This window comes from Ambystoma mexicanum, chromosome 11, assembly GCF_040938575.1.
Source record: "Ambystoma mexicanum isolate Mex_15411 chromosome 11, UKY_AmexF1_1, whole genome shotgun sequence".
NCBI lineage: Eukaryota > Metazoa > Chordata > Amphibia > Caudata > Ambystomatidae > Ambystoma > Ambystoma mexicanum.
The window spans coordinates 1,366,232,238-1,366,259,438 of NC_090934.1; the positions used below are offsets into that span (position 1 = coordinate 1,366,232,238).

Genomic DNA, 27,201 nt, shown 5'->3' on the forward strand with positions numbered 1-27,201 from the left:
CTCTGGCGGGCTCCGTAAATAAAAACTTATTTACCTTTAGATTCCGTTTCCTCACAATCTTTCAGTGGCGACGAGGAACGGAGCTCGCCACGGAGCCAGCAGGGTGTCCCTGAGAGTAACTGACGTCGGGACATCCAGCGTGCTGACCCCTACGCCTGTAGAGGATCGAGCGGCAGGAAAGAGGTGGGGGGCCGCAGGGGGACTGTCCAGGCAGCAGAGTCTCTGAGCTGCAGGGGACAGTCTCCGCGGCGGCTGCAGGGGGACTGTCTGTGCAGCTTAGTTCGTAGCTGCAGGGAGACGGTCTCCGCGGCGGAGGAGGAGCGTGGAGCAGGAGCTCTTCGCTCTCCCCACCTCATCATAAAGGCCAAGTGGTGCTGCACACCCAGACCCCCTCAGGACACAGAGGTGAGGAGGAAGAACAAAGAGGGAGAGGGGACTGGGGATAAAGTATTAAGCACAATAAGAAGGGAAGGAGGTACATGCGAACACAGTGCCATCTAGAGGATCCTAGAGGAAAATTATTGAACTGAACCAGGAGAACAACCATAAGGATAGGCACATTCAGGAGGAGAAGTAATTTATAAGGTGCCATCTACGGGATTCCTAGGAAGTATTTAATAAGGGTGTAGTACCAACCTAAGGATAGAACCTGCTTAAGGATTGGTATTAAGTAAAGGACTGTGATTCCTATAGGAAGCTATTTTGAAGATTTGGACCGAGTATATAGAGAAGTCATAATACCAGAATCAGAGGATTCTGGCAGAGAGATAAGAAGGCTGATAAGAAAAAAAAAAAAAAAAAACAAGGTGTGATAATCAGAGGTACTGACAACAGTACATAAGAGCATATTGGTCGAATAAACTTGGCTTGTACTACGAAAAATGGCTGCGGGGAGTATGTCACCACCACCTCCGTTCCTGTCAGAGCCTGGTACTCCGCCAATAAGATGGGACAGGTGGAAAAAAATGTTTGATACTTACCTGATTGCAATAGGGGGTGACAAGTTTGCGTCTGCAAGGAAAGAAGCAATCTTACTCCATAACTTAGGAACGGAGGGCAGAAGTGTTTATGATGGATTGCCTGATCTAGTGCAGCAAGGCCAAGGGGAAATCGACCTGTATTCAATGGCGGAAAGGAAATTGGAGATCCATTTTGAGGCTAAGAAAAACCTAACGTTTGAGAGACATAAGTTCTTCCAAAGGGTACAAGATCCACAGGAACCAGTGGAGAACTTCATCGCGGCACTAAGGTCATTGAGCCATACATGTGAATTTGGGGTGCTCACAGACTCTCTTATAAGAGACCAATTAGTAAGATGCACGAATAATGTGAAAATTCAGGAAAGACTATTATCAAAGGATGCATCACTTGAATTGGCCATTGATACAGCAAGGAGTATGGAACAAACACATAAATATATGTCTACTACGAAGGGAGACAAGCGAGAAGGAGAAGTAGCCGCTGTGAAGGGTTTCCGCAAGAGTGTCCCGAACAAAGAAATAAGATGTTATAAGTGTGGGAGCAACCGCCACATTTCCACAAGTATGTTTTGTCCCGCCAAGAATATCTCGTGTTTGAAATGCAAAAAGAAGGGCAATTTTGCGAGGGTGTGTCGGGAATCAGGTGTGGTGCAGAACATTGAAACCGGAGGAAGAGCACCTGAACAAGTAGAGGATCAAGTAATGGAACTGTGCAGCCAGACAAAACATGTGCTGGCGATTTCGGAGGTGTCAAGTAAGAGTGGTGCACCCACTGACGTATTCATGATCAACGGGAGAGTGGTGACCATGAAGGTGGACAGTTGTTCACCGTGGACCTTAATGTCGAAGGCAACATTCCTGAGTTGCATGCAGGGAGACGTGAAAATGTTGAAAGAACACAATATTGAGCCCTATGCATATGGGAACGTGAAAATTGATGTTGTGGGGATGTTCCAGGCCTTTATAAAGTATAAAGGAAGAAGCTGTGAATCGGAAATATATGTGACACAAGAAGGGTCATCACTTCTGGGATGGGGTGAACAATGGAAATTAGGGATCAGAATCCAAGCGAATGCAGAGAGACCCATTGATGTGGCAGAATTGAAGGACAAGTGGGAGAAGGAGTATCCCATGGTATTCAAAGATGAATTGGGAATGTTGAAAGGATTTGAGCACCAAATTCAGTTAAAAGCGGGGGCGAGTCCAAAAGTGCATAAGGTGAGGCCAGTGCCTCATGAATTGAGTGAGAAACTGAAGATGGAGGTAGAGACATTACTTCAAAAGGGGATAATAGAAAAGAGTGAGAGCTCAGAATGGTTGTCACCGGTGGTGGTAGCTGCTAAGGCGAGTGGAGACATTAGACTTTGTGTAGACCTGCGGGATCTGAACAGAAACATCCTGGTGGATAGGCATCCCCTGCCGATAATTGGAGATAAATTATCTGCACTAAACAATGCCAAAGTATTTTCAGTCATTGACCTTTCTCAGGCGTATCATCAAATTCCATTAAAGGAAGAGTGTCAACACTTGACAGCATTTATTACTATATTTGGGACATATAAGTATTGTAGGATGCCATTTGGACTCGCCTCGGCGGCAGCAGTATTCCAAAGGGTGATGGAGACAGTACTGGATGGAGTAAAAAACATTATTGTGTTCCAGGATGATGTTCTAATATATGCTAGTTCCACTAAGGAGCATGATGAAGTGTTAAGACAGGTGTTGGAAAGATTGGGGGCGGCAGGACTAACGGTTAAAAGGAGCAAATGCAAGATTGCGGTGAGCAGAGTGGAGTACTTGGGACATGAAATTGATGAGCAAGGTGTGAGACCTAAGAGGAATTTAGTGGAAGCATTAAAGGAGGCACCGGTACCAAAGGATAAGGAACAAGTCAAATCATTTTTAGGGTTGGCTGAATATTATCACAGATTTGTGAAGGCTTTTGCCAAAGTGTCAACTCCTCTGAGAATGCTACTTAAGAAGGGTGCGAAGTTTGAATGGTCAAAGGAATGTAAGTTTGCTTTTGAGGGCATTAAACAAGCGGTGAGTGCAGCACCGTCCATAGGAAGATTTGATTCTAAAGATAGAAGTGTGTTAGTGGTTGATGCGAGCATGTTGGGGTTGGGAGCAACGTTGGTGCAGTATGACAGGGACAATGCAGAGAGAGTTATTGCATTTGCGTCTAGGACGCTAAGAGGTGCAGAATGTAAATATTCCGTCATCGAAAGAGAAACATTAGCCATGTTCTGGGCGGTAAATCATTTTAAGTATTTCTTGTGGGGGAGAAGATTTGTGGTCAGGTCAGACCACAAACCCATGGTGCAGCTCTTTGAAAGTGGAAGGTGGGCTTTGGGTTCTCCAAGAATAAGCAGGTGGGGTTTAGGACTTCAAAATTTTAACTTTGATGTGAGCTACTTGCCGGGAAAGAGGAATGTGATGGCGGACTGCCTGTCCAGACTACCTATGAAAGATGATGGAGTAGAAGAAAGAGAAGTAGAAGAGGAGTCAGTGGTGGCGGAAATACAGTGTGCTGTCAGTAGAGAAGAGTGGACATTAGAGGAAGAGTCTGATGAGGATCTCAAACTTGTGAAGCGTTGGACAGTGGAAGGGTGGCCAGCTAAAAAAGATGTGGATAATAAATGTAATACCTGGTGGGAGATAAGAGATGAATTGAATTTGTGTGAAGGCAGATTGAGGAGGGGTAGATGTTTGGTTCCCCCTCAGACAATTAGGTCGGTCTTAGTGAGATTGGCACATCAGGGACATCCCGGGGAAGCTGCCATGAAAAGGAAGTTAAGGCAGAATTATTGGTGGCCGGGAATTGACGAAAGTGCTGAAAAGTATGTTAAAGATTGCTGGAATTGTCAAACAAGTGACAAATGTAGAGTGGTAAGAGAGGCTCCATTAATACCTAATGTCATACCGGATCAACCTTGGAACAAGTTGGCAGTGGATATTATGGGCCCTGTGGCAGGCCTTGGAGAAGGACTTAGATTTCTATTTGTGGTAGTAGACTTCCATTCTAAATGGTTCGAATGGGAAGCAGTGAAAGAAGTAACAACTAAGCAGTTGATTGGTTTCTTGGAAAAGGTTTTCCTTAAGGAGGGTGTTCCTGAGGAAATTGTGTCGGATAATGGAGTACAATTTGTGTCCATGGCAATGAGAAGATTTCTGGAGGGGTACAGCATAAAACACACGAGGACTGCACTGTATAATCCCAAAGCGAATGGTCTGGTTGAAAGAATAAACAGGTATATAAAAGGGGGTTTACAGTTGGCTATGAAGTCGGGACAGCCATGGAGAGAGGTGTTGAGGATGTTGACGTGGAGTTATGTTACTACACCACACTCGGTAACTGGTGTATCTCCATTTGTGTCGTTGAAAGGCAGGGAACCAGGTACAAAGCTTTGTCCAGGATGGCTAGGCATGGCCAAGGTGGCCAGTGTGGATCGGGATCACATAATGAGACTAATCAAGTTGAATCAGGAAAGAAACAAGGAACTGTTTGATGACAGGATGAGGGTGAAAGAACAAGAATGGAAAGTTGGGGAGAGAGTGTATGTTAAAAATCCCAGGTTGGTGAACAAATGTGTTGAAAGTAAGTTCCTAGGACCAAAAAAGATAAGTGCGGTAAAGAGCAATGTTGTGGTCTTGGAGGGTGGGGAAGTCTGGTCAAAAGGAAGGTTGGCAAGAGCGGGAGATGAAAAAGAGGATACTTTGAAGAAAAGAAAAATGAGTGTGGACATGAATAAGAAAGAGGAGGAAGGAGTGAAGGAAGGAGTGGTTGATGAAGAAGTGAAAGGAGGAATGGTAGATGTGGAAAATAAAGATAAGAGTATAAGAGTGAATGAACAAGGTTTACATAGGCATAGGTCTAAACCTGTGTGGATGAGGGATTATGAATCCTAAACTTAACACTCAATGTTAGGCAAGTCCAAAGTTTTATGGTTCAAAGGTGAGACTTAATATTATATTCTTAGCATATTATGTTTTAAGTTTGTTTGGCTAAGTGTGTAAGGTACTAGAAAACATTTTAAAATTTTGTATTATTATAAGTGATATTAGTTATTTTCTGCATAAGGGGAAAGATGTGTAGAGCTCGTGAGTAGAACGTTGCACTCGTGCTGGTCTCGCGGACTCTCAGTATTATAATTGTAGAGAGCCGTGTGACCAACGAGTGACGGTTGGTGGAGATCAAGATAGAGAGCACTGTGTTGAGGCTCTGGCAGGCTCCGTAAATAAAAACTTATTTACCTTTTAGATTCCGTTTCCTCACAATCTTTCATTGCTCCTCTACATCAAGCTCTGTTTTTCTAGGCAGTGCTGCTGAGGGGGCATCACTGCTGCGGGGGTGGGGGAGGAGTGTCGGGGGGGGGGGGGGCAATGCTCGGAGGGGCACCCCGCAGCTTGTTTATTTATAAAGCGCACCGAACCCTGAGGTATCGGGCGCATTACATGTTGTGAAAGTTAAGTTATATACAATACAGTGATAAAGGCATACAGTAAGTTATATCCAGCATAGTGATAACATACAGAATAATTACAGATCGAGCAGATGTTACTTACACAATATACAAAGGCTTGGGCAGAGAACAGATTTACACATCCTGTGATAGGAGCCAGGATTTGGTATTCTTCCTGAAGCCAAAATAGGAAGGTTCTCATCTAAGGTTGGTGGGTAGTGAGTTCCACAATTTGGCAGCCATCACTGGAAAGCTGCTACCACCTGCTTTCTGCAATTTATACCTGGGTACATTTAGGCAGTGAGAGTGCATAGTTCTCAGAGGGCTTTCTGTTTTTTTTTTGTTTGTTGTGAATTTGTCCACTAGATATATTGGCGCAGAGTTGGCTAGGCATTTGTGCTTGAGGGATTTGAAGTTAATTCTGTCTTTGACTGCACGCCACTTAGTGCTGCGTCTGATAGCTGAAATGTGCTGCGTTCTAGGAATGTTAAACACTGTTCTTAGCGCATTATTCTGTAAGGCCTGAAGTTTGGTTATATTGTAGTTACTGGAGCCTAGATAAAGGGTGTTGCAGTAAGGCTTACATGCATTAATTAGCTTAATGGTGCAGGCTGTAGCTGAGGAGGTGGCATTGACTTGTCTCTTTAAATTGAGTGTAGAGTCGAGGTAAAAGCCCAGGTTTTCACCTCACTGGAAACCTTGATATTATTGCCATCGATTATACATGGGTTGAAATGTGTACTTATGTTGTTTAGTAGAATGGCTGGATCCAGGCCATAGCTTCATGGAGAAGTGCGCGGCTGAAGTTAGTTGGTTGCAAAGGATCTTGTGATCAACTAGGTCGAAAGCAGCTGAGAGATCTAAAAGGAGGAGGAGAGCCAATTTCCTGTTGTCCTTTAGATTGTCCATTTGATTTGTTTAGATAAATTAGAGCAGATTCAGTTCCGTGTTTAGGTCTGAAGCCAGATTGTCTTAGACCAAGGAGGTTTATTTGTTTCTAAATAGGATTGAATCTGAAGATAGGCAGCTCTGGGGACAGTGGTTATGGGTCTATAATTGGTGGGTATGCTAGGATCTAGTTTGGGTTTTTTGAGAAACGGGAGGAGCCACGCATCTTTTCAATTAGTGGGGACAAATCAGGATTCAAAAGATGAGTTTATAAGGGAGGTAATAAAAGGAGCTAGATCTCTGGCGGTCTCTTTGATAATGGGCGCTGGATAGGCATCGCCCTTGCATCTCGATGGCTTGAGAGAAGATATTATTTCTGTTACTTCCTTGATGGAGACAGGGGTGAACTTAAAGCGGTTGCAGGATTTCTTAGTGGTTGGGTGGGAAATAGGTTCTGGCAGGCCCTTGGCTAGGTTACATTTTTGATTTTCTATTTTCTTTTGTAGGAGTGACATTTTATTCGCTAGGGCATTTTGGATGTTGGTGCACCAAGTCTTGTCCTTGGTGCAAGTGTCTGACTGGGGAGTCGGCGAATCTAGTTCTTTTAGTATGGTGAACAGATCTCTGGTATTAGAATTAGCTTTGTTTGTCTTATCATTGAATGTGTCTTTTTTTTAGTTTGGAGAATCTCCTTTTTGATTTTTTTAGATATAAGAGACAGTTTTTCCTTATTATTGTCAGAAGGGTTGGTCTTCCAAAGGGTTTCAGCTCTCCTTTTCTCGTTGCATAGAGCTTTGAGTTGGGGGGTAAACCAAGAGTTCAAGTGTGTTTTTGGTTTCTTTTTATGCATTTCGAGCAGTGCAGTTTTGTCGATAGCTGTGTTGATGGTATCATTGTAAAGATCGACCAGTGCTGTGGGGTCTCTGCTAAGGAGTGTGACATTTGTAATGGGTTGAAGTAATGGTAGTAGATTATTAAGTTATATTGCGCTTGTTTCTGGTTAGAGAGAGGGGAGCTATCGGGTTGATAGTGGCTTGAAGTTTGATTGGGAGGGTGAAGGAGATTACGTGGTGGTCAGTCCAGGTGCATTGTTTTTTGGAGGTGATTTTAGTAACACAGTTAAAGTCAGCAAGCCATTCTAGTGTCCTTCCTTTACTATGTGTAGGGAGGTTGATACGGTGTGAGAAGCCTAGTTCTGTGCTGGTATTGGCTACCATTAAGGCATTATTGTCATTAATGTCATAGAGGCCTATATTGAAGTCACCTTGTATGATAATCTTTGAATTAGGTTTTGTATTGGACAAGAGTATGGACGTAGTGTCATCCTCAAAGGAGGTGATAGGGCCAGGGGGCCGATAGATGAGGTGTAATGTTATGGTACGTGTATTTTTGTATTTTATTGAATTTATATAGCACTTTAATCCAAAGTGCTTTACATAAGAACTAGAAGAAATACAACACGCATAAGGTGGTAATTGAATCACAACTCGAAAACAGTATAAGGAACAATTTACGTTATTGCTGAGGTGAGGAGGGAGTGGAGAGGGACAAAGGAATGGGGGAGGGGAGAGACAATAAACAAAAGGTAATGATAGAGACACAAATTGAAACGGTATAAGGAACAATTAACATTATTGGTGAGGAGGGAGTGGAGTGGGACAAAGGAATGGGAGGGACTAGGAGGGATGAGAGAAGATGTCAGCGGAAGATGGGAGGCAAGAGGGTGTGAAGAAGAGGAGAGGGAAGAATAATATTAGCTAAGAGCAGGAGGTAGGATAAAAGGGAAGTAGAGGGGAGGAGAGGGCGTAGAGGTGGAGAAGTAGGAGGTGAGGCAAGGGCGGAGAGAACTAGAAGAGGGAGTGAGAGGTGTTGGGGGGAATGGAAGCGATAAGATTTTAGAGAAGAGCGAAAGGGTAGGGTAGGAGGGAGAAGAGCGGAAGGGTAAGGGGAGGTGGTTCCAGTAGAACGGAGCAAGGAGTTGGAAAGAGCGGAAGCGGGAAGAGGCACAGGGAGGCGGAGGAGGGGAGAGTAGGAAAAGATCAGCAGAGCAAAGAGAACGAGAGGGGGAGTAGAGGGTAAGAAGGGAGGTAAGGTATGCGGGGGCAAGACCATGGAGGGATTTGAAGACAAGACAGAGGAACTTGAATTTAAGCGAAAAGAAAGCCAACCTAGAGAGGTGAGAGAAGAGGAGATGGAATCAAGAGGTGAGAGAAGGCAGAGGGAGCAGATAGCAGAGTGGTAGATAGATTTTAGTGGCGAGAGGTGTGAGGAGGGGAGTCCGAAGAAAAGGGAGGAACAGTAGAAAAGTCTGGAGAAGATGAGGGAGATGATCAAGAGTTTAGTAGCATGAAAGGTAAGGAGGGGTCGTATTTTACGAATTGTGTAGAGGTGAAAGCGACAAGATTTGGCAGTGACAGAAATGTGGTGAGATAGGGAGAGGTAAGGGTCAATGTGAAGACCAAGGTCACGAGCGTGGGGAGAGAAGGAGAGTTGGGCGGGGGAATGGCAGTTTGACTGTGAGGAGTTTGCCCGAGGGGAAGTGCGGTGGTGGGCATGCTCTGAGACCCAAGGTGGTTCTGGCAATACAAGCCAGACCTCCGCCACGGGAGGATTCTCTGTCTAGCCTTATTATAGTATAGTTGTCAGGTAAAGCTACTGACAAGGACGGTCCTGAAGCGGCATGCAACCAGGTTTCGTTTACAGCAAGGAAATCTAATTGGTTAGCGAAAATGAGATCTGCGATGTCTAGGGCATAGGCGGTTATCAATCTAGCGTTGACCAGTGCCCATTTGATGTGCGGTGGCTCAAGTTGGTTATGCTGCGGTGAGATAGAGAGTGGATTTACGTTCTTGGATTTGGGGTTGGCTTTAGTCTTTGGTTTGGTGTTCTTGGTGTCTGGCTGGAGGTATGTGTTGTCTGTGTAGTTATTAAAAGATGTGGAGGTAGTGTTAAGTCTAGAGCGGAGCCTAGAGTTTTTAACGCTGGTGGTGCAGGGTTGGTTGGGTGTAGGTCTGGTGGCATACAGTTGGATCCATTGGGAAGCTTGAAAGCGCAGACAAGTAACCTGGGGGCAAGGAGGGCGCAAGGGTAGGGGCAGAACACATGCTGCAGACACATGGTCTGCCCCATACCCCTCGGCTCTCCCTCAGCTACAAAGAGACAGGAAGGATAGGATGGGGCCCTAGCAAGGTGCGTAAGCCCATTAACATGTGCAGCACCTATAAGAGAGTTCTAAGGCAGGAAATAACAGCTGGTGACCACGATGGTCACCATAAGGCACTAACTGCTGTCCCTGCTAGCCAGCCAGGGGCGGGGAAAGCTGCCCCCACACACATGCAGTGCCTAGGGCCATTCTGACTGAATATAAGGGGCTGCCTGGGCAGCAAACAGCACGAACCTGGGTGCTCCATACAGAGCACCACAAGTAATCTGCGTACGCAGATAACTTCTTTTTGAAAACATTGTTCTGGTTTCACTCTGTGTGAGCTTTGTCTTGCTGCACGGCGAGTTTGCATTCTGCCTCTGCGATCAAGTACTGTCTGCCCTACCGAGAGCTTTGCCTTGCTCGGGTACGAACATTTGGTCTTGCGCATGGTACCTCCTGTGAGCATTCACCTGGCTGCAGGGAGCCAATTTGAGGCAGCCGACGGAGAAAGAAAGTGAAGAAGGCTGGGAGCAAGTGCGCCGTACGGAACGCCAAAGCAAAGGCCAGTTAACAGCGTCGGTAAGCAAATCAAATCCGGCTTACCTGTGAGTGCCACAAGCGAGAACAAGGAAGTGCTCCTGCAACGGGCAGAACGTGTGGGAGGAAGTCTCACCGTTAAGGTCAGAGCAGCGAAGGAAGGAAACTGCTCCAAAGACCAGCGAGCAAAAAATTAGACGGAGCCAAGCCCAACGGGAGAAGGAACCGGGCAGGGTTGCCACAGCAACCTTAAAAGGAAAGTGGCACAAAAAAACGGCGAGCAGGGGGAAGCGTGGGTTTTTGTTTCCCACACCCAGGGCACTTAACAAAAGACACAGGGGGTGTTGTCAGCAGAGGACCAAGTTTTCCCTTTTGGTTGGGTCAAAGTTGTTTAAAGTAACCGCAGACCCAACTAGTTTACAAAAAAAATGTACCTAGTGTAAATACGTGATGCAGAACATTGGCCACAAGCCGCTTTCCAAGCATATAAGTCAAAGATTGTAAAACGAAGATTAGTTGGCTCAAAACCTTTCATGGGAAAACTTCACGGAGCATGCGGAAGGCAGGGCTCGTTCTGTATTAGAGATCTTATAAGTTACGGGTCTACGCAGCGGGTGGGAAAAAGCTATTTATATTCCTAAAAGCACGGCACACATAAGTAAGCCTCGGTGGCACGATCAGCTAAGGCACGTTGCTGTCAAACAAAAGGTTTGAAGTTCAACACCATCCCTTTGCAGTTTCCTGCAAAATTACTAAACTATAATAACAATTTGGTTCAGAGCACAAATTAAGGTCCACTGCAGGACAGGCAGTAGCAAACACAACATGACGCCGGTTGCCAAGCAACGACCAACGCAGCGTGGAAGTACGGGATGGTGCAAGAACCAATGGCAGACAGTTTGGCCGCTGGTAGAGGTAGATGAGCAACTTTTGGGAGGAACCTGGATGGGCAGTAACCCATCCAGGTGTGGCGGCATGGGCCAGGGGGCACAACCCTGGACCTTGTGCCCAAAAATGTACATTATGTATGATATGGTTATTATTATTATGACTATTATGTTGTGTAATGTACAATTAAAAACCCACTGCCTTTTTATTGGCAACACTTACACAATGTGTCAGTAATCATTGGGGAAACATAATACAGGTAACAATCACCAGCATCTTGGCTCCACTGGTTACTGGAAGGAAGCTGAGCGAGAGAGGGGGAGGTGGTGCCTTTCAGGCACTCTCTTTCCCCCCCCTCTCTGACCACTAGCACAGCTCGGCTCTCCTCCTCTTATCACCTGTGCCCTTTAGCTCCATGGGTGCCCCCATCTAGCAGCACAGGGCAAATGTTTTGCTGGACTGGGTGCAAAAGTCCATAGGAAAACAAGGGTATTGACAGGAGGGTAAAAAAACGTGTTCAATGGTCGAGTGACACTCTTCAAAATGACGGTGAGTTGAGAAGTATGACCGCCACCACCCACAAACCCTTCCCACGCTCATGCAGAATATCAGCCACAGCTCCAAGATGCCATCCAAAAATAGCAGAAGCTGCCCTTACATTTCACTAAAACAATAGAGACAGAGCCGCCAAAGTGACACCCAGAAATGCCAACACAAAGAAGAATGACCATTCCTGAAGTGGGACCTCATTATTTAAAACTGTAAGGAGATGTTTCAGAAGGTATCTCTCCCAATGAGTAGTAAAGGTGAAAGCCTCAGGGATGAGAACTCACCATATTGGGCTTGAAGGCTAAATTTAAGATGATAAAAATGGAAAATAGAAACTGGAGGTACTTTCTTATGTGTATGTAAACATAATGTCAGAATTGAGGGGAGCAAAGAATTAAGGTGCCACAATGTCCATTTGGATGGGGAGATGAGGTCAGAGGATTAGGATCTTAATGGGAATGGGGCAGGATCGGGAACGTGTATTATGAGATCTGAAGCAGAAGGCTTAAGAGCTACCAGTCATGATTTGAAAGAGCTCTTAATATGAGAGCAGGGGACACTATGAAGTAAGCGGTCACAATATAGACTAGGATATAAGGAATGAAAGCTAAAGGTGATATGGCTCCTGTACCTAGTTCTGAGTCTCTAGCTGTTGTTGGGAAAGGGGCAAACCCCCCACCCCCTAAGCGCTTTAGAGTAAGGCTAGAGGCATTCAAAGCACTGTGATGGGCCAGTGGGGAGGGAGGACGGTGGTAGGACCCCACCCCAATATAATCAACTCATATAGTATAGCCCCAGACACGAGCAAGACTTCCATTTTGTATAGATGTTAGTGCATTCTGTGCAGATGTTAGTAACCATAGTGTGAAGACAAGGCCTGCACGGCGAATGCAGCATTTCATGTATTAGGCCCTAATTGCGAGACAAGGGAAATCTCCAACCATGCCGAGCTCCCATGAGGACAACCCACACCCCCGACCGTCATAAAGCTCATTCATTGTTTTAACAGTGTCACAAAGATGTTTTCCTATCCATAAGGAATGTGCCCTACAAGGCCGCTATTATAGACCGGCACCGGGTGTGCATGTTATCTCTCACTGGCCTAAGCATGTCCTGGCCCATCCCCAGGCGACCACGAGTTATAGCCCATATAAATGACTAAAACTCAAGATCCCTGAATTCCATGGCACCAGGTGCCCTTTGACCACCAACCCCAAAGTAAAAAGTCCTGAAATGTTCAAAGGGGATGGCCATTGCATGTCTTTGAGCTACAATGATATGATTTGTATTGCGAGGTGCTAGGAGGGATACATTATAGTTCAAATCTAGGGTGGAGACCTTGGAGGCGGATGCGCCGAAGGGAGTGAATGAAGTGTGTGTGTGAAGGTTAGAGTGCCCCAGAACCTCCTTGTGCCAGTCTTAAGGCCTGCCAGGTGCACAGTACAATGATAAAGTAGCATTGTGTCAGGAGTGTAGTTAATTTGTTCTTTGACCTTCGTCGGTGACCAAAATATCTCTACGGCACCCACGTGATGGAAGAGGGACAGACTGGCTGGAGCCAATGACGTTGCATCCCTTATGGGGCAGGCGGATCCTGTATAGGCGCACACCAACCAGCCGCACAGGTTTTTACTGTATATGTTTGTCATTGATGACGATGTGTTTCTTTATAACATTCTGCTTGTACCCTCTCTCAGCAGAATGTTCTTAGCAGCAGAGTTCTTTGCTGTTCCTCTCATTTGTGTGTGAGATGAAAACGTGTTATCCTTACAAGATCGACTTCAGCCTTTCTTCCCTAGCGGGTTGTATTCTCTCTGGTGTGAGTGTTTAGGGACTTGCCTTCACTGTCCAATGATGTCTGTAAAGGACCATATGATGGCAGCATTTGGGCCAACGAGTGAAGCTGAGGCAAAGTAGTCTGAACTTGGGTGAATAAGGAAGGCACAACGTAGCTTCTGGCATTTGAGTAAGTGAGGCAGGACCGGAGCATATACTGATGTACCTCGAGATATGAGAATGCATGAGGGCATTTGACAGCAGTATCTGATAATGCCTGGCTCTACCTGGCCAGGTGAAGGTTAAATAGGCTGGACATGGGCATACAAGGATTCATCTGAAATAAACCTGGGGTTATTGGATTTGTCACTGCTTCTTCTACTTTGTGCAGGAATAGAGAAAAATTACAAATGGCCATACTGTGATGCAACCGATACTAGAATAGGTTGCATTTTGCCCAGTTCATGGTAGGGAATTTATTACATTTGTTATTGGTGTAGGACCAGCCATGCTTTCCTGCCCTCTACCGCAGGCCTACCTGATTGGGCCTTCTCTTTATGACTATTGGTCCATTATTTATATTTCACAAAGCCAATTAGAAGCCTGCCTGTTTCTCCAATCCCCCCCATAAGTAACTGGCTCACATTAGAACAGATTCAAATCTTAAAGCACTCCTAGGTTAGTGATGATCTGATTTGGTACCTAGGTTATCTGCATTACATCGAACACAGCGGCTGACATTAGTGGTAGGGTCACAACCTTGTGAACAACAAAATTTCTTCATGAAGTGTACTGTGACCTGCAGGACATTGCACTTAACGTCTCAGAAGGTAAAGTACTCCTTTTCTTAACCTCTTTGTCTCGATGCTTAAATGTTATGGGTGCTTTTAGAAAATATAATATAATCTATTTAAACTTTTTTTTTCCTTTTCCAACATGAGGGAGTTGATTGAGATCCTGAACGCAGGGCGCTCTTGAGACCCAAAGCTTTCTCACTTCGCAAAGAATCCAAGCAAAGGTGGCCGCAATAAGGAGTAGGGAATGTGAACTCCTTTTGTACAGAAGGAGCCCATTTTCCGTTTGCATCGAGGTCACATGAGCTAGAAGAAGAAAGAAGTTGCCCCCTGAAAAGCTTCTTTTTCACTTCCTTTTAAATTTTCTTTTCTAAATCTAGGAGGTTAGTGGTGCCCATCAGGTGACTTGGAATGTGAGTCCATTCTGGCAGTTAATGCCGCTATTACAAGCCATCACCATCTGATTGGCCAGTTCACATCTCCTGGGTGCTAATGTGTCTTAAGCGACTCTGACCTTGACTGCACAACCACCACTACAACTAGGTGAGCAAGGAAATGCTTGTGAAAAACCTTGTTGCCTAGCTCATGGTCCGTCTGTCATCCCCTGAACACGGTGAAGAGAAACACTGTGCGTCGACCTTTTATCACCCCACACGTTCAATCCAGTCTTTCACGTGATCACTCACCCACTTCCTTTTCGACTTTCAGATACATGATGTGACCTCCAACTTGCTCCAGCAAAGAGAACCGTTTAAATAGCTTGACTTGTCTGTAACACTGAATAAACAGTATATATATTTTATTATTTTGTTTTCTCGCATTAATCAAACCATTATTTATGACAAATTACATAAAAACATACATATTCTGTTTTAGGCTGAAATGGCAACTAGCAACCTTTCTACTATGTTGTTTTAATGGTCACAGGTGTAACTTCTTTCTTCTTTTCTGTTTCTCAGAAGTTGTCTGGAGAGAAACCCATTGCAGCTCCAAGTAAGAAAAAAAAGGAGAAGAAACATGAAAATGAAATTTTGGGAGATTCTGTTGGAGAGGTACAATCCATACATCAGTGTGTCAACTTTATTAAAAAAATGGGTCAGGAGCTCAGAGCCATGTCATGGAGGGAGGGCACAGGCCTGCAGGGTAGCGGTGCCACTAACAAGATTGTTTGTTACAAGGATTATTTTGGACCTTTTTCAAGTTGCAGGTTTGATAGGCCCCCATAAGTTGGACGCTAGCTTCAGAAAGCTACATGTCACCTGCAGTCATAGGGTCAAATTCGACCGTGCGGACGCATTCCCTTTACTTTTCTGAGATCATTGTGTCCTGTGGATTTGGGTAATGGCACATTAATATTGTTTTGGGTAATGGCACATTAATATTGTTATCATTAAAACAGCATTTAGTAGTGCTGTGCATTTGGCATTTTGTTTTTTGAAAAGGGTGCCTATCCTAGGTTGGTGAAACTCATGTTTCATAGACCTATGCACCGTTGTCCTCAAATATTAGCTCTCAACCCTCGTTAACAATCTCTCATTCATACGTGTAATACACCAATTTCAACCTCTTTTCTGGCAAAATAAAAGGTGTAACCCATATGACCCCAATTCTAGGGGGCTTCCAGGAAATCCCCCATGTTCTCACCCAAAACTAGTCTCCTGTGAGAAAATGCAGACAATCCATAATTTGCTCTGCTCCCTGTTCTTTAACTGTTGCTCCTTTCCACTATTGAGGACCGCCGTCACCCTTTAACACTCTCTCATGAATCTTATTTGAACCCGTTTTCTGTCTCTCTCCCTAGTCCAGATTGACCACCACAAGTTCAGGAACTCTGAGTGGTTTAGGACATCCTTAAAATGTGTCATGGGCACTACAGCGAGATGTAAGCACTTTGATCTACTTGTGGTATTTATGGTGCTCCATAAGTCACCCAGTAAGAGGATTAGCCCTTAAAGCAATAAAATCCGATGCTTTTTTGCTCTGCTTTTATCTTGCAGGCTTTTCCTGTTTTGCGTACAGGGGCAGCCCTTTTGCCTTCTAAGCCCCTTTCCCACAATGTCAACTCCTCCCTCTATTATTTCTACATTTATCTAATGTTCTCTTTGTTTCCCTGAATGTTGGATCCTCTCCCTCCTGCCTCGCATAGTCCTTTTTCCAGACAATCTTTCTGCCCTGCGCTCGTACCCGTTCTGCACCTCTCTCCATGGTTTTGTTCCTGTTCCCTCCCACATATCCCATTCTACTTTGTCCATACCAGTGTCTGTTGCTTAATCCCCATGATTTATCCTGAAACCAAAATGTTTGGTTTATCTGAAGCCTAGCTTGAGCAAACCTCCACAAAAAGTCTGCACTTAAAATTTCTTTGTATTGAAACATATTTTGGGCCTCCATTTAAACTCTTATCAGCTACAACGGTTGGCTATGCAACAACTAAAAACATAGCTAGTAGTAACCTAACCCAACTCACGATGCCAAGTTATTGAAGTATCCTAGACAAAAGGCATGAATTAAGACATAACCACTGAAAACCTTTTTTATGGGATTTTAATTACATGGGGGTACTTTACAGAGCTCTAAATTACATGGAAACAGATAATGCCTGCCTGCACTTGTGCAAACAGCCCACCCTCTGTGCAAGTTTTGTAATTTGTATAACGTAGTGGAAATGTGAAGAGTAAAACATCCTTTAGTCTTCACTTTTCCAATCCCTTTTGGAAAAAAATCCAAATGCTGCCTGCAAATAACGCTTTGTCATGCGGATGTGATTGACAAACGTCAGCCTGTGTTTACGGCTGTTACTGAGTGAAGGAGATCCAGTTGGACGTCCCGTCAATGGAGGTGGACATTGAAACCGTAGTAATTTTCTCTGTCCTCCAGAGATGGTGAGTAGGGGAAAGGAGCTTAAATGCTTAGTACCAATGAGTAATCAAATTAGAAGATACTGTTGGATTGAACTCTGAAGGGTAACCAGTAAGAGATGATGTGAGAAACTGCCCTGTAAACTGCAAAGTGCTGTGATGCGCTATGTGCACAGTCCACAAACTGTGCTGGTCGCTGTAAACCTTTTAAAGTCATGTAGAGTCAACTAGCATAGCTCCAATGCCAGGCCTGACTGCTAAGGACATCACTTCCACAAAACCTTGTCACTGTTTCAGGGTGAAGCAAGGAGCATGTGTCCCGATGAAAAGAGGAGAAATTGGAACTAAAGTGACTGGGTTGTTTCTTATCCCATTGTATTTCTGGGTATCACTTTTCCTAGAGGTCCCAAGGAACAAGCGGTCCTGCCTTACGGCAGGAGAATTGTTACAATGGATTTGTTCCATACATTACACAGGTTTTATTTGGTTATTTGAACCATGAAAGTTTACATTGAAGAGAAAAAACAAATTGTCACATAATAATGATTAGACAACAATAAAATTGAGATATCAGATAAAAAGAACATCTAATTATCACTAAAGATTGCTTTATCAATAACATTAATAACATTATTTCGCCTTATCCATGCACTGTGTAAATATTTGGCCACCAGGCGGGTCACAGATAAATTGCCGTTTGTGGTGCAAAAGTGTAACGCTTCTACTCACCTCAGAATTCCGTTTTGATCTAAATATGGGTAATGGGTATCTAGCTCTTAGAGTGTCATGCCTGTGGCACAACAACATGAAATGGCAGATTAATTCAATGGATTCATCACAAATCAGGCACTCTGAGGTATTGGTTGAGGTCCAGTTCTTGGTGTAAGCAGTAATTCTCAAGGCGCCAGCTCTTAAATCGAAATTAACTTACTGTGCCTATGGGGGTCGGATAAAATTGAGATATTCTTCAAACCCAAAATCTACTTCAATACTCCGGTACTGGCGATCACATGAGAGTTTAAGGCAAGCTGCCTCCATGAATTGCCTACTCTCCTGCAGGCTCGCCTTCTTAAACAGGTCAGAGGAACCCTTCACCATGGAGGATGGTCGTTCCCACAGATTCGAAAGGTTACGTTTGTTCAACCAGAATTTAATGTTTTTCAGCCATGGGATACAACTGCTGCCCTCCGGAGACAGGACGTTTATCATGTCTCTGGTGGCTGCAAGGATCACATTCAAGACCCTCTGCATCATCCACAAGGCTTCCTGGGGTCTGGGACCACACCATCTCCAACTTTTCCCTCCCTAAACACTCCCCTGCTAGAGTCCTCTGCTTCTCTAACTCCAACACTTTGATTGTCAAAAGCTTCTCCAAGTAGAGAGTGGGGGGACAGGTCTCTCGCCTTGGCTGGTGCCTCCCTTTGGAACAGCCTCGCTGCCCCTCTGACTTGAGCCAGACTGCCTTAAGTTCCAGAACCTGCTGAAAACTCTGCTCTTCTCTACCTCTTTCCCTTCCCTGCTAATAGCCCCACTGCTGCTGAGACCGGTGGCCTGGTCCTCCTTTACACAGCAACCAAAAATATTTCATGAAAAGCACTATTGAATTGCATCCTGGATGCAATTCAATAATGCTTTTATCTTTTTAGGGGTATTAGTGGGTTCCAGCTCATGAGGTGATGGAGGCTGTGTAAACAGCATTCGGGGCTCACGTTAGAATTGTTTTCATATGTGTGACTGTAAAGGCAACCCCACTGGTATGGAAAATGACAAATACCAGGGGATGTATGATAAATATAATATGTTCATATGAGCATGGAATATGAAATATGTATACTTGCACTAAAAAAGTGATGCAAAAAATGAAATGTTTAAGAAATAACCAATAAATAATCGGCTATTAAAAGTGAGTTAAGAGATTTTTGCCTTCGTCATTGAATGCAAAAAAACAGAGAAATTGTTAGAAATACGAAAATGGAGACGCTGGGAGTGCATATACGTGAAGATCTCATGAGGGACCTCCAAACGACATGCCCACTGAAATGGAGCACTACATCTTCGGCCTACCTTGGAATACACCTTGTTGCAGACCCTAAACAGCTATACGCAGCAAACCACCCACCCAACCCCCCGTTCAAGGAATTGGAGGCCGATTTAAAGAGATGGGAAGGCAGGAAATCTCTCTGCTAGGCAGAATCACAGCATGTAAAATGAATCTTTTGCCTAGATTCCTGTACCTATGCTCGACCCTGCCGGTCCACCTCCCAAAAGAACCCCTGATGTAGCTACAGAAGCAGCTGTCGAAATTCGTCTGGAAAGGAGGTAGGGCGAGAATCCCTTTGAAAGTCATACGAACCCACCAAAATGGACTTGGATTGAACAGGCTAGATGCCCCCTTGGGCTGAGCTCTCTGCTACACGTATCAGGCATGGCATGCAGCCGGTGGCAGACTATCCTATCATCCACCAGAACTACCTTGGACACATGGGCATGGGCATGGGCTCTGCGTAGGAAGAAACTCCCCAAGCGCCTGGGCCCTCTCTCCCAATCCTCCGGAACCCAGATTTCTCCCCAGGAATGGACACAGCAAACTTTAGCAGATGGTCCCGGGGGGTGGGGCTTCAAACCCTCTCACAGCTGTTTGGGAACGGTGCCCCTCTCTCCTTCGATGAATGCAAGAGCCACTTCCACCTGACAGAAATGGAGAGGTTCACCTATGCCCAGATCAGGCAATGGATCTCTCAACCAGCGGTTCGTCAGGAGGCCAGGAGGGACCTTCACTCTCTTGAACACGCAATGAGGGAAGGCCCGCAACGGCGGCTGATTACCAAACTCTACAAATTACTGCAGCGTACATGGGCAGATGGGAAGCAGACCTGGGGTACCCCGTAGAGGACCAAACGTGGGTGGACATTTGGACTAGGATTAACTCTGCCTCTAGATGCATAACCAATAAGGAATGCGCACTAAAACTCCTTAACCGCTGGTACTACTCTCCAGAACGCCAGAAATCCATAGACCCGAACTGCTGGAGGCAATGTAGCGCTCATGGAACCTTTATCCATATGTGGTGGGAATGCCCGAAAGCGCAGGCCTTCTGGTAGGAGGTCATAGGAATCATTGAGGCTATAACCCAGCGCAAACTGCCCATGAACCCAGAGGTGATCCTGCTGGGAGTGTCAAGACCGGAGTGCTACCCAAAGGCAGGTCGCTCCGCCAAACTGCTCACACAGCTGCTTCTGGCGGCCAAGATAACCGTGGCTCGTAAACGGAAGACTCAGGAGGGCCCCCTAATATCTCTATGGTGGATAAGTCTGGGTGATCCTGGTGGCCGAAAAAAAAAGTCACAGCGGCAAAGGAAGGAACATTACTCGCTTCACAGACTATTGGGCCGGTCCTGGACTACAACAGCCAGTTCCCGGCATTGACCTTCCAACCACAGCTGGCGAAATGCTTCTTAAGGTCATAGAGGCCCTCACATCGTCTTCAGAGGGAGAGGACATGCAGACATTGGAAAGCTCAAAGAACGGGCGGCCGTGTGAAGGAATAGGGGGCAGGGGGAGGTGGTCAATTTAAACTGCTCATTGTAATGTCATTACCCGTCTCTTTCACAGAACTGCTGTGAATCTGCTGTAACCGGAAATAAATAAAGTTGTTAAAAAAATACGAAAAAAAGAAGAAATGTGAGGTACAATTGTGTAAATATCAAGGTTCTCTTCAGCCTCTTCATGAATTTCAGGGCCTGCAGTGAGGTGTTGCAGTCTGGACGATTTCTTGAGCCTCGTTTCATCATCAGGTTTGTCCTCTCCAGGCATCTACCAAATACTAACTTCTCATCTGTCTTCTCACCCAGTCTTTTTTTTTTTTTTTTTTTTAAACTCTATTTTTAGGTTTTTAACAAAAGCAAACAGAAGCGACCTGTACCTACAGGTCCAACTAACAAAGAGACAAAACAGTACGTTCATAGACATACAATGCACATCTAATAACTGTGGATTGAACATTCTTTAGCGTAGTTGTCCTTTAAGATAGTCTGTTCTGCAGAGTGTTTGTGAGCATATCTGGGGTCCGACGTTCAACCTGGATATGCTTTGCGGGTTTAAGAATGAGAGTTTACGACATCAGGAGCTGACAGTAAGTAGCTAATGTAGGGGGCCCAAATGTCGGGAGGACGCGCATGCAGGGGAAGGGTCCGTATAAAGTCAGTATCCAAGTCTTGACAGTAAAGGATGTCTTTCTTCCATGCTGTGAGTAAGGGAAGGGGGCCTCGTCCCCAAGTCAGGGCTATTCTTCTGCGGGCGAGCACTAGGAGCAGCGAAGCCAGCTTCCCCACTGGGGCTTGTAGGTGTTTTGTCATACTCAGGAGAGCAAAGGTCGGATCAGGGGCCAGCACCTCACCGATTATGGCACTCGTATGTTGTAGGACTGAGGACCAAAATCGGGCTACTCCCGGGCAGTGCCATGCGAGGTGAATAAAGTCAGCGGAGGGAGTACTGCACCTTTCGCATTGGTCGGAGGCTTCGGGGTGGTGTTGTCGTTTCTTTTGGGGAGTGTAATACGTTTGATGCACGAAGTTGAAGTGGATCTGTTTAAATCGAGTATTTAGGGCTACTTTTTGGGTTTGTCGAAGGATATAGGTCCATTCGTCTTCGGGTATTGTGGCATGTAGGGCCGCCTCCCAGCGCTGTTTCGCACCTACGGCGGTCACAGTTGTGTCAGCGAGCAATGTTCTGTAAATTGTGGAAACTAATCAACCCTCTCCCTTTGCCTGGATCACCTTGGGTAACAGGGGCCATGTCGGCGGTTGTTTGGGGAATGTTGGGAAGTGGGTCTGTAAGGTGTGTCTCAGCCTGAAGTAGAGAAAAATGTCGAGCGAGGTGGTGCCGCCTCTTTCCCTGATCATTTGTGGGGTTATAAACACGCCGTCTGGGAAGAGGTCCCCAAAGGTCTTGATGTTGGTCTTGTCCAGCCAAATCAAAAATACTTTTTTGTTGGTCAGGGGAATGCCGGGGATAAACTTGATGGGCAGTAGCGGCGAGTATCTTATCTGTAGTTCGTACTTACGGGCGATTTTCTTCCAGATGGCATATGATGATAGGACTGTGTTTTTAGCGTGTTATACGGGACCGAGAGAGTGCTGAAGATGACGGCTGATAAGAAATCAGGGGAGGCCAAGGCGCGTTCAACTTGTACATGTGGACGGACATATTCAGTGGCATACCAGTGGCTTAAGAATTGGGCTTGAGCGGCCCAGTAGTACTTTTCTATATCGGGCATTGCAAGGCCGCCCTGCGACACCGGTAATGTCAGCGTCGCGTAGGCGACTCTTGCTGGTTTGCCCGCCCATATTAGTTCTAAGATGAGGCTTCTAATTTTCTGAAGGAATGTGCGTGGGAGTATTAGGGGTATATTCGTGAACAGATAAAGGAGTTGTGGGAGAATCACCATCTTAGTCAGCGAGACCCTCCCCCATAGTGTTAGGGGAAGCGACTTCCATCTCTGGATGCGCTCGCGGAGGGATTGGACCACTTGTCCGTTGTTGTCTTTAAAGATCTCGTCATAGTTGGGCGACATGAGAATGCCAAGATAGCGGACTCCGGTGCTTTCCCACCTGAATCCGTGGTCATCACGGAACCTAGATGTGGCCATTGTCAGTGGAAATAGTACCGATTTGGAATGGTTTATTTTGAGACCAAGATGCCGCTAAAACGGACCACTTCGCGCATAATGGGGTTGAGATTCACTTGGGGATCTTTAATGAAGAGCATCACGTCATCAGCATAGAGGGAGACGATCAATCTATGTGGGCCCAGGGTGATGCCTCTATTAATCCGGTGCGTTCTTAGCCTAGAGGCAAGTGGTTCCATAATTAGGGCAAAAATAAGGGCCGACAGTGGACAGCCCTGTCTAGTTCCACGTTCCAGCCTGACTCCGGGGGATCTGGTAGAGCCAAGGGTGATGTAGGAACGGGGGTCGTTATATAGTAATGAAACCATCCTGATAAAACGTCTTCCCAGACCCATTTGTGTGAGCGTTGCAAAGAGGTATGGCCATTCGACTGAGTCGAAGGCCTTCTCAGCGTCTAACAGCACTGCGATGGCCTGTTGTGTGGGGTCGAGTGCGGCGATGACTCCAAACAATCGTCGGATACCATATGTCGTGTTACGACCAGGAATGAAGCCGGCTTGGTCACCCAGGACCAGTGCAGGCATGAGAGGAAGGAGGCGGTTTGCAAGGATCTTGGCCAGAATCTTGTTGTCGAGGTTAATCAGTGAGATCGGCCTGTAGGAGGCGCAATCATCTTGGGGCTTGCCTAATGTGTGGATGAGAATTACATTGGCTTCGCGGAGGGTGGGTGGAAGGATCCCTCGCTCCAGGGCCTCTTCGTATACTGGGAGGAGTAGTCGAGCTAGCGTGGGGGCGTGGGCTTTATAAAATTCGCCTGTGAGGCCATCGGGACCAGGTGCCTTAGTGTTTGGGAGAGATTTTATTGTCTTAATGATTTCCTCCTGTGTGATGGGTGCGTTCAGTGGTTCACGTAGGTCATGGATTATCCAGTACAATTCGGTATCGTTAAGGTAGTTCTGAATCTCTTCGGGGTTACTGGTGATATGGGAGCTGTACAGGTCTTGGTAGAAATTGTGGAATGTGCTCACAATATCTTCTTCGGTGTATGTCAAATTTCCTCTCATGTCTCGGATACATTCCACCGGAGAGGGTGATTGATCTATCCTCAGAAGGCGGGCCAGGAGCGCCCCGCGTTTCTGTCCCTCCCCATATTGCCTGATCTTGTGATTGCGACCCAGAAATGTCAGTTCGCGTTCGGCTGACTCTTGGAATTTTGACAGTTCTATCTTTAGATCGGCCTGGGTCTGCATTTTGGGGGATGTTGATTTTGATTTCTAGGTCTTTCAGGCGTTGTTCACTTTCTGATAGCTCGCGCCTAATCAATTTTAGGATGCCATTTTCCTTGGCCATGCACACGCCTCTCACGTAGCATTTCAGCGTTTCCCATAACGTGCCGGCTGAGTCGACTGACCCCTGGTTTGTCTCAAGGAACGTGGTGATGTCTTGGCAAAGCTCATCAGCGAAGACAGGATCTGACAGCGAGCCCGACTTAAATCTCCAGTTCACGGGGGTTCTTGGAGCCTCGGATAACATAAAGTCGAGTGTGACCATGGAATGGTCGGAGAGGGTTCGTGGCAAGATTTGGCAGGAACCCCAACTGTATGGGCTGTGGGTCGAGACCAGTAGATAGTCGATGCGGGAGCTGGTGTTGTGAACCGCTGAGTGGAAGGTGTAGTCTTGGGAATTTGGATGGGTGCGTCTCCAGATATCAGATAGAACAAAGGCCTGGCAGATCTCTGTGACCTGGCGGCTGGCCTTGGAGATTCTGCTGTTGGAGCTGGTCGATTTGGGGGTCGAGCGGGGTGTTGAGATCAGCACCCCAAATGATCGTTGCAGAGGTATACGCACCCAGGTTTGACGTAATCCAATTAAAGTTATTCGGTCCGTCGACATTGGGGGCGTAGGTGTTCACCACAACTATTTCTTTCCCAGCAAGGAGACCTCGCACTAGCAGGATCCTGCCCTCTTCGTCCTTTTTGAAGTTGATCAGGCTAAAACTGGCTTTCTTGTCGATCAGTATCGCAACGCCTCTCGCATATGAAGAGTACGAGGAGAAGTATCTGACAGCCCCATGAGCGGGCCCAAAATTGCTCTGCTGATGGTGAAAGGTGGGTTTCTTGTAGCATAGCGATAGTAACCTTGTGTCTCCGCAAGTATTGCAGCACTTTCCTGAGTTTGGCGGGTGTGTTGCCACCGCGGATGTTCCAAGTAGCAGTTCTAAGTAAACCCAGATTGCAGCGGTAGCCAGGAGGGGGCTGGCGCCACCTCAATTATGCGGATCAAGTAGGACTTAAAGGTGCTGATGGGCCTGTTACATGTTCCAGGTTTCGGAATGCAGATCTGTGATTGTAGTGTGCTTGAACGTGGTTGGTAGGACGAAAACAACTTGCGAACTCCTGGATCCCTCCCCTGCGCAGGCAACCCCCAACAGGCCCACGAAATAACCACCCTCCCCTGTCTGGGCAACTCCCAACTGGCCCATAGTGAACAGTTCCCAGAGAACAAAACAGTCAGCATTGCTGTGCTGGGGGCGGTAGTGGCCCTCCAAGTGGAGGCTGGCTCCCAACCTCAGTGTGAGTTTGTTCCGTATCGGCGAAAATGTTTCTTGTGTTAGCGAGATATATCCTGTATGAGCCAATAATAGAATATGTCTTTTATGACGGATCTCTTCTCGGTCTGTTTCCTCGTTGTGGGTTTGCCTCGTTTGGGGCAGATCTGCAGCCATTGCGGTCTAGGTATTCATTAGTCTCCTCCGGCGTGTTGAAGAACTGCGTTTTGCCTCCGTATTTTATGCAAAGTTTCGCTGGAAAAAGCATGGAATACTGAATTTGATTCTCTTGTAATCTTCGCTTTACTGTTGTGAATGAACGCCTTTGCGTCTGAACTGCTTCGGAGAAGTCAGGGAAGAATTGAATCTTGTCACCATCATATTGAAGCGTGCCTTTGTCTCTGGCGGCTCTCAGAATGGCGTTGCGGTCCCTGAATTTGAGCAATTTTGCTATTATGGGCCGAGGATTTGTTCCTGGGACAGGTCTTGCGTTGGGGACTCTATGGGCTCTCTCGACCACAAAGAGTTTGGATAGGCTCTTTGTTCCGAATAGATCTGTGCAGATTTTTTCTACGTACTCTTCCATTCTTTGGTTAGGCTGGTGTTCTCTAACGCTGACAATCCTTATATTATTTAGTCGGGAGCGTCCTTCGAGATCTTTGTTCTTGGCGCTCACCGCCTTCACTTGCGCTTCTAATAAGGATACTCTGGTGGTTAGGGCCGAAGAGCCATCATCTAGGTCGGAGACTCTCTGCTCGATCGTATCTAATCTGTCAGCGTGTTTGTCTAACCGATGTTGGAGCTGGTCAACTTTAGAGGAGGGGGAGTCCAGTTTGCTGCCTAGGCCTCCTATTCCTGCCTTGAGGTCTAACAGAATTTCTTGGATATCAAGTTCTTGTGGCTCTCCGGCTTCGTGAGGCAGTTCTTGATTGGGTGATTGTGGTCTGCTGTTTGGGGCGGTTGCCTTGATGGAGGAACAGCCTTCAAAGTTTAGTTTTTGCTGTGATCTGTCATTTTTCCCCATCTTTGTGATGACTACGGATGGCGGAGCACTAGGGAGTCAACGTGCGGCACACCCGCGAAGGGCAGCTGGAGGACCACAGGGTATTCCAATGCCTGGAAGGCCGGCGTTCTTGGGTCTCAGGTTTGTTGTCGCCCTATAGCCGTTATACTATCCAGTATGGCGTGGAGAAGGCCCGTGTGCCAGGCCGCAGGAGGGATGCCAGCAGTTCCAGAGTAACGTGCCTAGTGGTGTTCCTTCAGGCACGTCTTGGGTATTGCCGCAGAGTGGACCAGGCCGCACTCGGGTTCTGGGGGTGTGATTACGCCAGCTATCTGGTCCGGAGTTCACTCGTTGGGTACTGGGTGCGCAGTACCGGAGGGGTCTGCGGCTTCATGGGGTGATGGGATGGTCCGTGTGGGCTGGCCTTCCCCTTATGCGTGTGGAGCCACTCGGGTAAGCAATGTGGAGGCCCCACGTGGCCCCTTGACTGGTGAGTTTGTTGTGCTGCCGTGGTGCGCGACCTTAGAATGGACTTGGCGCTGGAATATGGGGGCCTCTGCCGCACTCCCGGCCGATCGCTGATTTTCCCCCGTGTCGGGTTACAGGGCGCGCTGGCCGCGAGGACCGCTGGCCTGCAGCACGGGAGATCTGGGAGCTGCCAGGCCCGCCGCAGGTCCCCGCGACTGAGGCCAGGGGTGCAGGGCGCGCATACCTGGTTTCCTGCCGGGCCGCCGCTCTGGATCCTGCGCCGACTACCACGGCACCAGCGGGCTCCACCGGCCCTCCGATTGCGTGCTGGCCTCTGCAGCCGCGCCCCTCCGAACCTCCAGGAGCTCCAGCGGCGCACGGTGGGTGGTCCGGGCCGGCACCGAAGGGCGTCGTGGAGATGCGGTCCCTCGCTCCTTGCAGCGCCGCAGGAACGCCGGCAAGGCGCGGGCTTCGCCCCGTGTTGAGGTGGCCGGTTCCGCTTCCCGCGTGTCACTTGCCCCCGCGGCTGCAGCGAGGCTGCGTTCTCCGGTCAGCTGAATGGAGGGAGGGGGTGGCGGGCCTCACAGCCTCTCGCACACGGGCGGGACCACGGAGGGCGAGTGAAATGTCCGCAGGAGCCTTTGGGGAAACGTTCTGGCTGTCGGTGGCTGGAGATCCT

At 46.9% G+C, this 27,201-nt stretch overlaps 1 protein-coding gene across 1 annotated transcript in view; it reads left to right on the plus strand.

The window, feature by feature from the left end:
* The window catches only part of LOC138504438 (threonine--tRNA ligase 2, cytoplasmic-like), a 375,818-nt gene that overhangs the window by 49,675 nt on the left and 298,942 nt on the right, over positions 1-27,201 (plus strand). The window contains exon 2 of the mRNA XM_069624937.1: positions 14,980-15,072. Within this exon, the coding sequence (XP_069481038.1) occupies positions 14,980-15,072 (93 nt within the window). The remainder of the gene's footprint in view (positions 1-14,979; positions 15,073-27,201) is intronic.